The sequence below is a fragment of the Mya arenaria genome, chromosome 11 (assembly GCF_026914265.1).
Source record: "Mya arenaria isolate MELC-2E11 chromosome 11, ASM2691426v1".
Lineage (NCBI taxonomy): Eukaryota > Metazoa > Mollusca > Bivalvia > Myida > Myidae > Mya > Mya arenaria.
This window is the reverse complement of record NC_069132.1, coordinates 18295772-18309518: the sequence shown is the minus strand read 5'-3', so window position 1 is coordinate 18309518 and position 13747 is coordinate 18295772. Positions and strand designations below refer to the sequence as shown.

General features: G+C 36.0%; 1 protein-coding gene across 2 annotated transcripts; it reads left to right on the top strand.

Moving 5' to 3' along the window:
* The first annotated feature begins 2732 nt into the window (after window positions 1-2732).
* LOC128209990 (uncharacterized) lies at window positions 2733-10291 on the top strand. Of its 2 annotated transcripts, none has more exons than XM_052914275.1 (4): window positions 2733-2774; window positions 6523-6590; window positions 7057-7283; window positions 7732-10291. In XM_052914275.1, exons 2-4 carry the CDS (start codon window positions 6523-6525, stop codon window positions 9765-9767), a joined length of 2331 nt encoding a protein of 776 aa, XP_052770235.1. In that variant the 5' UTR covers window positions 2733-2774; the 3' UTR covers window positions 9768-10291. The 2 variants fall into 2 exon arrangements, with proteins under 2 accessions (XP_052770235.1, XP_052770234.1); XM_052914274.1 differs by lacking the exon at window positions 2733-2774 and adding an exon at window positions 2785-2933.
* Window positions 10292-13747: the final 3456 nt, after the last annotated feature.

Sequence of the window (13747 nt, the reverse complement as noted above, 5' to 3'; positions counted from 1 at the left end):
GTAGAATCCGGCGTACATAACCTCGTCATCCGGCATATCATCCAAAATGATACGATATCCGTCGGTCCAAAGGGGGCGGTGGATGACAACATCAACAGTTATAATCGGATTTCGTTTGTCGCGCATAACAGTCGTGCGCTCGCCTCGCACACACCCTATGTTCAGTCCACACTAAGCGTTTAATGAATTCCGAGCAAGAGTTCTTATCAGATGTAAATTTCTCGACGTCTATTTGATTTCGACCAAACTTCACACAATTTTAGAGCAGCATGGGAATGTATGTCGCGCATTGCATTCGTGCTTTCACCAAAGTTAAACGGTTATTGTAACACTTAGTGGTATGGAACCTGGTAGGAAGTTCATAGCGATAACTTTGTCTCTTATTATTGGAGCTTTATCAAACTTCACAGAATTGTACAGCAGAAGCTACATGTAGGTGCGTCGGGTTTGGCATTCGATAATTCTCTCATCTCAATGGCCACGGTTAAGGTTACACTTCGTGCTCAAATATACGTTGTTTCTCAGTTGTAAGTTTCGGCGATCAAATCTCATAGAATTAAGTATAGCAGTTTTGGACGATGTATCTCGCATACATACGTGCTCTCGCCGTACAGGTCAATATCACATTTAGCAGTTAATGGAGCCCAATGGGGAATTCATGGGAATCATTCGTGTCTCAGCTGTACCTTTGTAACACTTAATTTAGATTTTGATCAAGCTTTATAGAATGTGTATTGATATAGTATCGTATATTAAATGAAAAAAGTTGTCCATCTTTATGGCTCATATCAGGGTCTTTACTAAGAAATGTTGTTTTTAAATTTAACAGCAAATATTCATAATCTTAATAATTCTTTGCTGATACTTCTTTCACAAGAAAGTCTGGATTTGCGGTTTTGTGTATCGAGTTTCAATACGGTTAGTGAAAATGGGCCCAGGCATTCGTCACTTTCATGTTCTATCACAAATCCATCTTTCAAAAAACCTACATTTCATTTTTTTAAAAAACGGCTTTCACTCTCTAAATGCCAATTAGGGGCAGTTGTTACGTTCCTGTGGTAGCATATATTTGTTGTCCAAAGAATATTCCATTTGTGTATGTTTGCTTTAATAGAGAAAATCGTTTGCATTAAGTTCACTACCAACCTCATTGTTTTTGCAAATGACATTCATTTGACTTGCACTTAGCATAAATTAGGTCTTCGCTAAAAAAACAATGTAGACATTTTTACGACAACCAGGTGCAAAAGAGAAAGGGAAATCATCAACAAGTTTTAAATAAGGCCATTTATTTACTAACAGTTTTCAAAGTTATCTCCCTAGCTCGGTCTGTAATTGGAGTTGTCAGAATCCGATGAGAACAAATATCAAATGTGGTCACAAGTTTCATTCTTCCCACTTTAGCTTTGCATGATATCATCAAAAATGGATATGGGAAATGAGTTCGTTTGGTCACATAATTCACTTTACCTGTTTATGGATAGTCTGTGCACAATCGGTACGTCCCGTTTGGTTTTGACACGAAGAAAGCAAAAACACTAGACACGTACATGTACATTTAAAAATCCAAGGGCCAAATGCAGCCAAAGCTAAACCTATTATGCGCAAGTTACCAAATCTACAACCAAGTGCATTGCACAGACAATATTGACCGGTTTATATTGTTCGTGAGGACTGTGAGTTTGTCAATTCTGATGAGATGTTACTTGATCGGCTTGTAATTGGGACAAATTCTACCCTTCGACAAGACCATTAATATTGTTCAAGTTATTGAGTATATTATAGGCAGAAAATGTACTTTTTTTAACCCAAACAGCAGAACACCTTTGTTTCAAAGAAATGTTTTACAGGTAAACCTTTCAAAAAGCAAATCAAATGTAAAAGGAGCCAGTAGCATGACAAAGCGATGACACAAAAACGGAACTGTGGCGGTTACCATGACTAGCGGAAGGTCACATGAACTGCGCACGGGAAATTCCTGTCACAAACTAAACAACTTCTCAAAATGATGCCATTTAAGTATATATGTCATAGTAACACACCAAATGGCACATGTAGCTATATCACAGTCTGTTAAATAGAATTAGGGATGATATCTATAATAAATTACAACATCAAAACATATTTTGGACACATACGTTACTAAAGAACTAAAATATGTGAGACAAAGTCATGATAACCTATTGAAGTTATTTAACTTATGTCCAATGGGATCCTCAAATTAACATTAACTTCGAAAAAATTATGTTCTTTTATCCATTTACACGCTAAATAAATCACAAAACGGTAACAAATATTTGTTGGTTAAGGAAGGTGAAAAGGTGTACATTGCTATAGTAAGGAAAGCCTTTTCAACTACGTATCCAAATACTATAAACAATACATTCTTATAAGTATTTAAGTAAACAGTGGAACTTGATTTGTATCTAATTTTAGGGTTTGCACCAAGAACGCACACGCAAATTTCGTTTGGCCGTATTGTTAATCAACAGTTTACTTATACTGTACACGCATTAAACTATTTTACAGAGAATGATTGATTTGTGCGTTTCGTAAATTATAACGAATATATACAGCAGTACAATATTATTATAATGATATCGCTTTTAACGACCATACGCTTTATTTGCTATTAAATTAAAACAATCTATGAAATAAATATATATGTAGCAGATTCATGGTAATGTTTTTGTTCATTTTTGCATGTTCGTTGTCTTTACCCTGCATAGGATTGTACCTTAGGGCAGCGTGTTGGTACCTTAAACTCAGAAAAGGTGATTACAAAATGTTCTAATGGCAAAAAAAAAGAATACATGAAGGTTTTCATCCAAAATAATATGTTAACTGCGGGTTAAAGTCCTTTACATTGGCACCAAGGTTTGATTAGAGAACCAAAACAACAACATCGATTCGTACTCAAACAAATTCGCACTGTAAGTGGTAATGTTGTTGACTAGTCTAAATAATTGTACGTTGACGGATTTTTTTTAGATTTTTGATATGGCAAATCCTTGACATACAAATTGTTTAGTATCAAAAGTGGGTAGTTGTTCCGATCAGGATTCCGGGTTTAAGCATATAGCGTCTATAAAATATCATAAAAACAAGAAATATTACCAGATTATGTTATTTTATATTAGTTCCGTACACAAAAAAATAAATATCCAACTTATAATTATGAGTTTGATGGCTTTTTTTCATTTCATTCTGTCAAAACATAACGATAGATACATGAAGGGCACCTGCAAGGCTTTAGGGCACAGTTTTAAATCGCTCGGAACATTTCGGCCATGGCCGAGTTGTTACGATTGTATAACAAAGTCTATCTCGAAGCTTTGTCGGAGGAGGCCAAGCTATTAAGGTTGTATCGAGTTGTTCCCCTTCGCATAATTGTTGTCTGTGTCAGTCAACTTTCGTTTTATTGGAAAGGTAAACAACTTGTTTTAATGCATTAAATGCTTGTTTGGTGCAAAATAACATTTCACTTACATGGTAAAATATGAATATAACTCTTAAGATCAATTTCAACCATAAACTACTTCACTTAAAACAATTTCAATATTTTTATAACACCCCCGTTTTTTGCACATTCCCGTTTAGACGTTAGGGATTGGAAGAATCCCGTATAACACATCTATTATTTTAGACTATGTTGTGGACGTACTGTGGGTCACAGCACACAACGAAATTGCCCTTCTTGTTCTATGTAAAATCACTCCAGTTCACCAAGTTATTATGAATTTGCAGAATAGATTTCAGTTTGGAAAGAAAAGGAGGTTCAACTCACGACCGCTAGAACACTAGCACGGCAACTAACTGAGCAGGTTAATCCGATCGGACTTCCGGGTTAAAGCATTTAGCATCTAAAAAATATCATAAAAACAAGAAATATTACCAGATTATGTTATTTTATATCAGTTCCATACATAAAAATGTCATATCCTACGAATAATTATGAGTTTGACGTGTTTTTTTTCATTTTTTACTGTCAAAACATAGCGATATATACATGAAGGGCACCTGCAAGTCTTTAGGGCACAATTTTTAAACAATCCAAACATTTCGGCCATGGCTGAGTTGTTACGATTGTATTCACGAGGTCTATCTCGAAGCTTGTCGGAGGTGGCCTAGTTATTACGATTGGGTCGAGTTGTTCCGCTTGGCATAATTGTTGTCTGTGTCGGTCAACTTTCGTTTTATTGGAAAGGTAAAAAATGTGTTTTAATGCATTAATGCATTAAATGCTTGTTTTGTGCAAAATAACTTCACTTACATGGTTTAATATGAATATAAATCTTAATGATCAATTTAAACCATAAAATACTTCACTTAATACAATTTTAATATTTTTCAAAACACCCCCGTTTTTTGCACAAACCAGTTTAGACATTAGGGATTGGAAGAATCCTGTATAACACGTCTATAATTTTAGACTAGTTCTTACCCACAGTCACACGCACTACATAATGCAAAAATAACATGAAATTGAATAACATTATAACTTAATTTCGTAGCAACACTGGCACTTACTGGGCAGCTGGTTCTGACCCACACATCCTTCTCCATTAACTTTTGCATCCGACGGCTCAAACCAATGACTGCTGGATCTCTAGCATGGCGCTCTAAGTTCTAACCAACTGAGCTAACCGGGCCCACACATACTACATCATGCGACATAACATGAAATTAAATCACTTTATAACTTATTTCGTAGACTCCAATGAGGTGAATAGAAGTGGTCCAATTTAAGTTTGACAGAAGAACTTCTTAGTCTAAATAATAGATGTTCTCTTTATCCATAAACGTCCAAACAGTACAGTAAAAAAAGGGGGATTTTTTAAAAAATATAAAAAAATATTTAGATAATTATTTCATGTTTTTGATATAGATAAGTATTAGAAAAGGTTATATTCATATTTTACCTTGTAATTGAAAAATATTTTGCACCATAAGAATTTAATCTGTTTCACCTGTTTAATTAAATTTGGTTAACAAAGCTTTAAATAAAACAGACAACAGATTTGCATGTGTAAACTGCATGCAAAACTGTTGTCTGTTTCATGTACATAACACTTTTGACAGTAAAGGATGAAAAAACACCTGAAACTCATATATTTTTTTTGTTGGATATTTACTTCGTGTGCAAAAAACTGATATGAAATAACATTTAAATGTGATTTGTCTTGTTTTTATGAGCTTTTATAGACATACTGTAATATGCTTTAACCCAGAATTAAAGTAAACCCGAGAGGAAAAGTGCGCCCGGTGTGGGGCTCATACCCACGACCGCCGAAACACTAGCACGGAGCTCTAGCCAACTGAGCTGACCGGGCGACTTGTTCTAGCCCACACACACCACACTCCTCCCCCTATTAACTTTAAAGGCCGACGGAGGCACTCATGCCGTTTACCGCTGCCACAAGTAAAGTAAACATGGGAGGAAAAGTGCGCCCGGTGTGGGGCACGAACCCACGACCGCCGGAACACTAGCCCACACACACTACAGAATCCCAATCGGAACAACTGCGCTAAAATGGTGCAAAACAATTTGTATTTGAAGGATTTGCCATATGTATAAAAATTTATTAAAAAAAATCTGTCCTTATTTGGGCTAAAGAAGTTCTCTGACACTTCATAAAATTAACATCTAAATCGGGAATCTTACCCTGAAGCATGTTTTGTTTATATCTATTATGTTTAAGAAAGAGGAATATTTAAACAAGTAAAGAATAGATTTTATATTTTGTCATTAAAATAACTACAGTAGATATACATACAAAATGAGTTGTATCAGGGTATCAATATTTTCTTACGATGTATAATGTTGTCTACACAAAAAAGGAATTATACTGTATCGTCTTACCTGACTTGCCCGTATTTTATGGTGTGCTTTTTGCTCATGCACACTGCCATTGTGATTCCCAACAGAGGTAAAATGTTGTTTTTTTGTAAGCAACTGGAGGCTTTACACTCCTTACCTGATGAAAAGTATCAGTACTGTATATGCTGAGACGTTTCAAGCACCTGATTGATAATTACCAGGCACTTGATATGTAATTTCACAGTTACATGTAAGGTTTTAAAGGATACATGTTTATAAAAACATTATAATGTTTTGTTGCCACTCGGCACAATGTTTACATTGCCCATCACAATTTTAGTCCATAAAACTGACTGCCAGAGTCTGTTTTTGGCAGACTGTTTAAGTGCAAGAATGTCTAAACAATAAGAAAGTTTCCCTGAATGTGCTTGCATTCTATAAACAACCACCGAAATAATGCTTTTGGATGAACAAGCCCAAATTCTCATACTAGTGCTTGGCATTAAAACTTTCAACAAGCCCTGCTGTATAAATCCATAATTTTGGAAAGCCAAGGAAGTATTTTACGTGTGAAGACCTGGTGGGCTTGTGCTAATTTCAAAGTTAAAAATATACCAATGAATGCATACTTGGCATTGGTGGACTTGCAGTGAAGGAAATTGATGATATATTCTGGGATGTATATTGAATAATCATTTCAGATGTCGGGCAGGGACTGGGAGCAGGATGATGTACGTCTTAACAACTACAATGGGGAATATGAGCCAAGGTAGTCATCAAAAAATAAAAAATAGTCATTGCATTCGGTGTGTGTATGATAATTCATTCTCTAACAATAAAAATATGAACAAATATAGTTGACATTTAGCAGTTGAAAAATAAAATAGTCTTTAAAATTAACTAATTTTTGAAAAAGTAAAGATTATGCTATGTTATTTATTGATTAATTACGTAATATAAATTTAAGTTTGTTTTTTTCCAGTTTTAAGGAAATGATGGCAGAGCCCTTTGTAAAATAGAGTTTTTTTGTCAAAAAGGGGAAAATTACTAGTATGATTCATATAATGTCAAACTTCTGTTCAAACCTTATATTCAACAAAGGGATTTTTTTACCTAGGTAGGGAAAATTATATACTTTAAGTTTTGAGGAGGAAAATTTGGCCGAATGTAAACTAATACCCGTACTCATTTAAAAAAAAAAGTATATATTGTTTTACATGGTTTCCCTTAACCAGGATGCTACAACACTCTGTCAACAACCTGCGCTTAATACTGGAGAGACAGACCTCGGTGACTTGGCAGAGGATTTCCCAGAAAACTGGGTTGTATGATAACAGGGCTCAGGATGTGTGGGGGAGGCACTCGACATACTTCTCAGAGTCAGATCTTCCCAAGCACAGGGAGGCAGGGGAGCAGTATGGACAACAAGTTGATGGGAACTATGAAAGTGGAGATGTTGGAGGTGATTTAATCTTCTAAATTAATGCCATTGTTGCGAAGAGAAATAACTTTTTTAAACATCTTGCCAATATCAGTCAAACTCAATTTTATAGAGACTTATGATTATGTACCACAGTACTGCTTCATGGAAAAAAAATAGTGTCTGAAAACTTATTTCTTAGCTTAATAGATCATATTTGTGGTCATACATATTCTTTTGTAAAATCATTCAAGATATCTATGTACATGATGCACACAATTTGACAGAAGTTTGTATTATTGAATTGTTTAACATTTTAATTGTTTTATTAAATGTGGAAGGAGTCGAACAAATTATTTTAAATTGAACTGATTGAAGTAATAAAACTTTTAAGAGGTTTTATAATGCAATTTGTCATTATTGGATAACAAACTTAATATTCATCCATCCAGTTCTAAGCTAACAGTATGCTAAACTACTTTATTTCTAGGTGAAGATTTTAGACCCACAGCTGCTGGACAGAGAGCTACAGCCAGCCCTCCAGATGACCACAGCCTTAAGACAGCTTCAGATTCTGGGGCTGGGGAACTGTTTGTTCTGGACTACAAGGGAACCTCAGACAAGGCCAGCACAAGTTCCACTACGTCAGATTCAAAAGCAGACAAAGAGAAAAAAATCGAGCATATACATGCAGGATATCACGATAATGGACATGAGAACTCTAGCAAGAAACCTGAAGATCTAGAAGACTCAGCTACCACACAATCAGAAAGTGCAAAAGATGTTGGAGATTCAGCTAACACCAAGGAGACGCTCAATCCTGATTCCAACACCACCATCACCTCAGTTGACTCTGAATGTATGATTGTAGGAGTCACAGATGGGCAGGAGGTTTATACAGTGTCAGATGAGGATAATGTGGATGAAGATTTAGTAATTGTAGAGGGCGTTGAAGGAACAGAAGTGGAAGAAGGTGAACTGGTTGAAGACAAGCCTCAACATGATGATGTTGTAGTCTCAATTGACATTGAAAAGAGTAATGAGGATGAACCTGGTTCGAATGTAAAAAACGTAGAAGTTAACCGTTGTTATAAGTGTGATCTTTGTGACTTTCAACAGGCAGATAGGCAGTTAATGGAGAAACACCTTCAGGAATGTGGCCACTATAGAGCAACAGCATACATGGCAACATTGTCAGGAGAACTGGTGTCATCCTGGACACCACCATTGTCGTTCAAAGTTGGGCGTCCATTTACCAGCAAGCTTGTTGTCTGTGTGTCATGCAGAGCAAATTTCAAAACCATTCATGAATGTGGAATGCATTACAGCCTCAGCCATGACAGTACTCATACCCAGCACAAGTATGGCCTGAGTGAAGTGATGCAAGAAACACTGTGTACGTTCCCAGAGAGCTGCGTGTGCGAAGTGTGTGGCAAGGTGAACCATTCCCACAAGGAATACATGCAACACTGCCTTGTATCCCATCACTTACCTTTCACTAAAGTGAAAAAGGACCATTCCACCTTGTTTGTCTGTTTGCACCATGATTTGCTCTGTCAATCATTCCAGGATATCTGTCACCATTTGGAACAAAAGCACAGAAAAAAGGGTATTAAACAGTATCTGGTCATACAGTACTCCAAAAGTTTCGAAACAAAGGATCTGCTTTTTTCCCCGCTTCAGAGGGGACAGGGATTAGTCAAAGATTCGGCAATGTCCAAGAAACATAAACTCATCAATACATCATATCAGGAGCTGTTTACAAATACAGGTACAAGCAGAAAGTCAGTATTCTACAAATGTGATTACTGCAGTGTAGAAAACGAGGAAGAAATTGCAATGAGGGATCATTTTAAATCAGCAGAGCACGCCAGTGCGAGCGAGTTGTCACGTAGCAATTCAGGTGAAGTGGTCATCAACACCCCGTCTGTCATTAAATACCCCCCCGCTCTTTTTATCAACACTGCGATTGTTTGCCCCGCCCCAGATTGCTATGATGTGTTTATTAATCCGTTCCAATGTACAGAACACTACTACAAGGTCCATACTGGGAATGAAATGGGATATGGGCTCGCTACTGTAGAGGCAGATACTTGGTTTACTTACCCCATAGCAAAGAGATATCAAGAATGTCCAGTGTGCAAAACAAGTTTTAAAAAGCTGTATCAGCTGGATTCACACTTCAAGTCTACTGGCCATTCATATTTCTCACCAAGAGAGAATTGTGTTACCATGTTGTACTGCAAGTATTGTTGTCGCTGCCTTTCATCTTTCAAAAATATCGTGAACCATCTTAAGCAAGCTCATGGCCAACAGCTTTGGGACCAGGTAAACATCCGCGTGTTTTTCCTCAGAAAAATGAAGGAGACAGTTCCAATGCCACCGTTCAGTTCTGATATTCTAGGTGAGCGTAATGCCGTTTTATCGGAAATACGGGAAATGAAGAAATTGAAAAAAGAAATGGGAAAGTCAGCAAAGAAAAAAATGAGCCAAAAAATCCGGGAAATGAGAAAGATGCTCAAATAAACTTACCGTATAGCTGCTATTACACAGATAAAGGTGACTTTTTTATTTCTCAAGATTAGACAAGATATTTTCACTCTCATTTTCACTATCCTTCCAGTGCGTAGGCACTTCCTACCTGGTCTTGCTTGATTTGTTTATCTTTTTGAATTGCATTTAATTGGTAACATTTTAGTTACCGATATAAAGATTGTTTTGCCATACATTGTTGAGTTCAATTTTCGTTATATGAACACATGTTAAAGCATCTTAGTTAAGAAAAACTTAGACACATAAGTTTGTTAGTGATTTTGAATGTCCGGCTGACTTTGTGATATAAGAAATCAACAAGTACTTTGACATGTTTTGCTTTTAAGCAGAAATAAGTAAGTGTAGAGTGTATGCTGTTTGTACAGGTAGTACAGCTTATTAATGGAAGCCCTGTAACACTTATTAAAGTATTTGTGGTACCTGGTATTAATAATGCTTGTTTAATGTTAAAGACTATTTGATTTAAAACTCTTCGGAAATAAAGACTCTCAAGATAAGTGTGGTGTTAGAATACAACGAGAATATTTGTGTGACTATTGCACTGGTAGTTTCAGCTTTTCGCTTGACTATGCAAAGAATAAGGAGAGCTATACTACTCACCCTATCATCGGCTTTGGAGTCACACCTTGGTTAAGGTTTTGCATGTTAGCATCTTTAAGTAATTATCACCACAAATGCACCATGTATTGCATTAGATATGTTTTAAAAAAACAACAACACTGTTTAATTTATTACTGTCATGAACTTAGTTTAAATTATTGGCCTTTTTATTTGACTTAAAACTCTGGTTTTGCATGTATTAAAGCACACAAAGGTTAATATCTCAACAACTACTTGATGTATTGCATTGAGACTTTATACAGTGGTACTAAACCATTCAACCTACCTAAATAATTAAGTTAGAGAATTAAATGGGGTTTTTTTGCATATATTGGCCTTAGTTGTCGATTGTAACCACCTTAAAGTCAATATCTCAGTCAAATCCATCAGGTATTGCATTGAATTTTGAATCAAGGGCTCCCAACCATCCAACCTTCTGAATTTATCAAGTGAGATAATTATTCCTTGCATACCAGATGTGTGTCTCCGGTCATGTGACCAGCGCTGGAAAACCCCCGTCTATGGTCTTACAACCCCACATGTAAGAGAGTCACACGCAACATTGTGCCACTTCTTATTTCTTTTCCTGTATGGTTTATGAAAAGTATATTATGCTATTTCAATTAAGTGCAGTCAATTATCAAATATGTAAGTATGCAAGACTTTTTATCAAAATTGAAAATAAATAATCATGTTTACAATTTTCTGACTAAATATTTGACATCAATAGTGATTTAAAATCACTTCGCTTTATTACGTCATTAAACAACGTTGCACACATTTTTTGGTGAAATGTACAAAAGGGCATTTTCAATTTTGTTGTGGAGCATCGAAAACATTTGAAATAATGCCCCTTGGGCAAAAGCTGGCCCCACCCCTTTTGACTTACTTATTAATTTTTAAAGCTACAGTAATGAAATTTTGACCATGTGAACAGTTTTGCAAACAACCATTAATGTTGTCCTCGGATGTCCTTGACTTTGACCTTTGACCGACTTTTTATTTTTAAAGCTACAGAAATGAAATTTTGACGATGAGTACAGTTTTGAAAGCAAATATTTTTTACCCTCAGATTACTTTTACTTGACACATATTAAAATAGTTCATGCAACTAATCTGCTTACAACACTTCCTGTCCTCAGATATTGAACGTGCAGCGTTTTCAGCTAACCCAAACACTTAAAGTGAACTATATAATGGTTGCCTATTACTCAAACGTACATGCTCTGGATTGAAAATGACCACAAGAGCCATGCCAGTAGAGCATAGGCCCTTTTGGGCCTCTTGTTTATGCTCCTTATATAGTCATCGGACCATCCGTCCTTCTGTCAGTCTGGGCCAACGTTAGGTCATTATAGGTGTTGAGTCCATTAGGGTTAGAAGTTTATTTAGTTATATTTTCTTGAAAAAAAAGGGGTTTTTTAAACAAAAAAAACACATATTATACAAGAAATGTTGGAACAGACATTCATTTATCCCCATGATTTCCATTCAATATCTGAAGAATGCTTAGATCCAGATACTTCAAACTTAGTAGGTGGGTTGATCTTGATCAATGAACCATTTTGATTTTGAGGTCAGAGGTCAAAGTCATGGTGATCTTAAGCTGAAAATATGTTTCTGGTCAATACCTGAAGAATGCTTAAGCCCAGGGACCTCAAATTTGATAGCAGGTTGATCATGACCAGCATATGAATCCTATTGATTTTGAAGTCAGAGCTAAGGATTGTAGCGACCTTAAGCTGAAAATCTGTTTAAAATCAATAACTGATGATCGAACACTAATAAGCCGAGGGACCTCAAATTTAGTTGGCAGGTTAGTCCTGCCCAGTAGATAAACCCTAATTATTTAGAGGTCAGTGGGTCAAAGGTCAAGGTCATTGCTCAATAGCTGAAGAGCATTTAACCAAGGGACCTGAAAGATGCTTTATGTTCAACAAAGCAAGGAAGGAGGGTCACACCCAATAATAACATTACAGTTCATTGTAAAAATGCTACCAGGATTGAAAAATATGTTTGGTTATTTATCAGAATATGATATGATTTGGGGGTACAAGTTGGGTATATGTTAACAAGAAACATTAACTCAATTAGCTATTATTCGACATGGTTATCTTAATCAATAGCTTGCTTTTTTTAATATCTGTAAATGTTATGCTTCTGTTCTTGTTTAGTTGGTAATGTACTTCAAATACTATCATGGCTAATTTGCAACACCTCTTGTGTCTTTTTGAAATCAAGTAAGACCAAAGTGATATGTTAAAACGTTGGATGTGAGTATTCAGACTAGTGCATGTAAGAGATAAGCCCCAGCTGCCTTCCATTAATTCAAGACTACTGATCACTATTGCTTATACCTGATGGATAAATGTACACTGGCTGATTTGTTTACATTTAATTATTGATATTTCTAAAATTTGCTGTCACAAATCTGCTGGTCAGTCATTCCGATTTCTGTTCAGCAGTAATCGGACAAGATAAAAGTTTTCGGGAAGTCTGTGTGTATATAAAGATTGAAGTCAATTCATAGAAGATTTTTCAAGTTCAAAAATAGCAAAGGGCTATAACTCAAAAAGCACAGTGGCAGAGTGAGAGTTCTTTTGCACGGCACTTATCCTAAAGAATTGTATCTGTGTATGAAATTTGGAGCAAATATATCAATGACTTCCAAGTAATGCTCCAGGAAATAAAGTATGAAAATTAACAAAGGGCAATTGCCTAAAAAAATACTGCATCCAGAGTTATGGATTCTACTGCACTTCTCCTCAATGAGATCTAGCTGTAAATGAAGTTTGCGGTCAATTCCTCAAAGGCTCTGGACAAGATTTGCTGGATGCACAAACGCCAACCAGTTCTATATCCCCATTACCTTTTGGCAGGGGATGAAACCAGTACTGGTGTCCATTTGAGAGGTAACGACCAAACCCACAACCTTTTCAGTGAGAGGTGAATACCTTGTATAGTTTATAATATTCCTTCTCTAAGGTAAGGTCACACATGATTGCATCTTGCAATGATTTTATACATGCTGTCCTAGCCAAAACTACTACTGGTTGTACAATTTTAAGCCAACTTCACAGAATTTGTTAAGCACCACAAGAAGGTGTTTCACATAACATTTTTGCTGTCATCTGAAAGGTAATGCTTGGTTGTCATTGCAATGTGGAATACCCCCCATGGCAATACTTTCTTACAGCTGTATATTTATCTTTTAGCATTTATCTTGTTCCTGTGGGAAGTTTAATTTGTTCATACTTACAATTACTTCATTGTAGCAGCAATACTGAAATCAGATCTTCAAATGCAAAACATCTTTTAATATTCAGAACCATACAATATAAAATGAGCCTCCG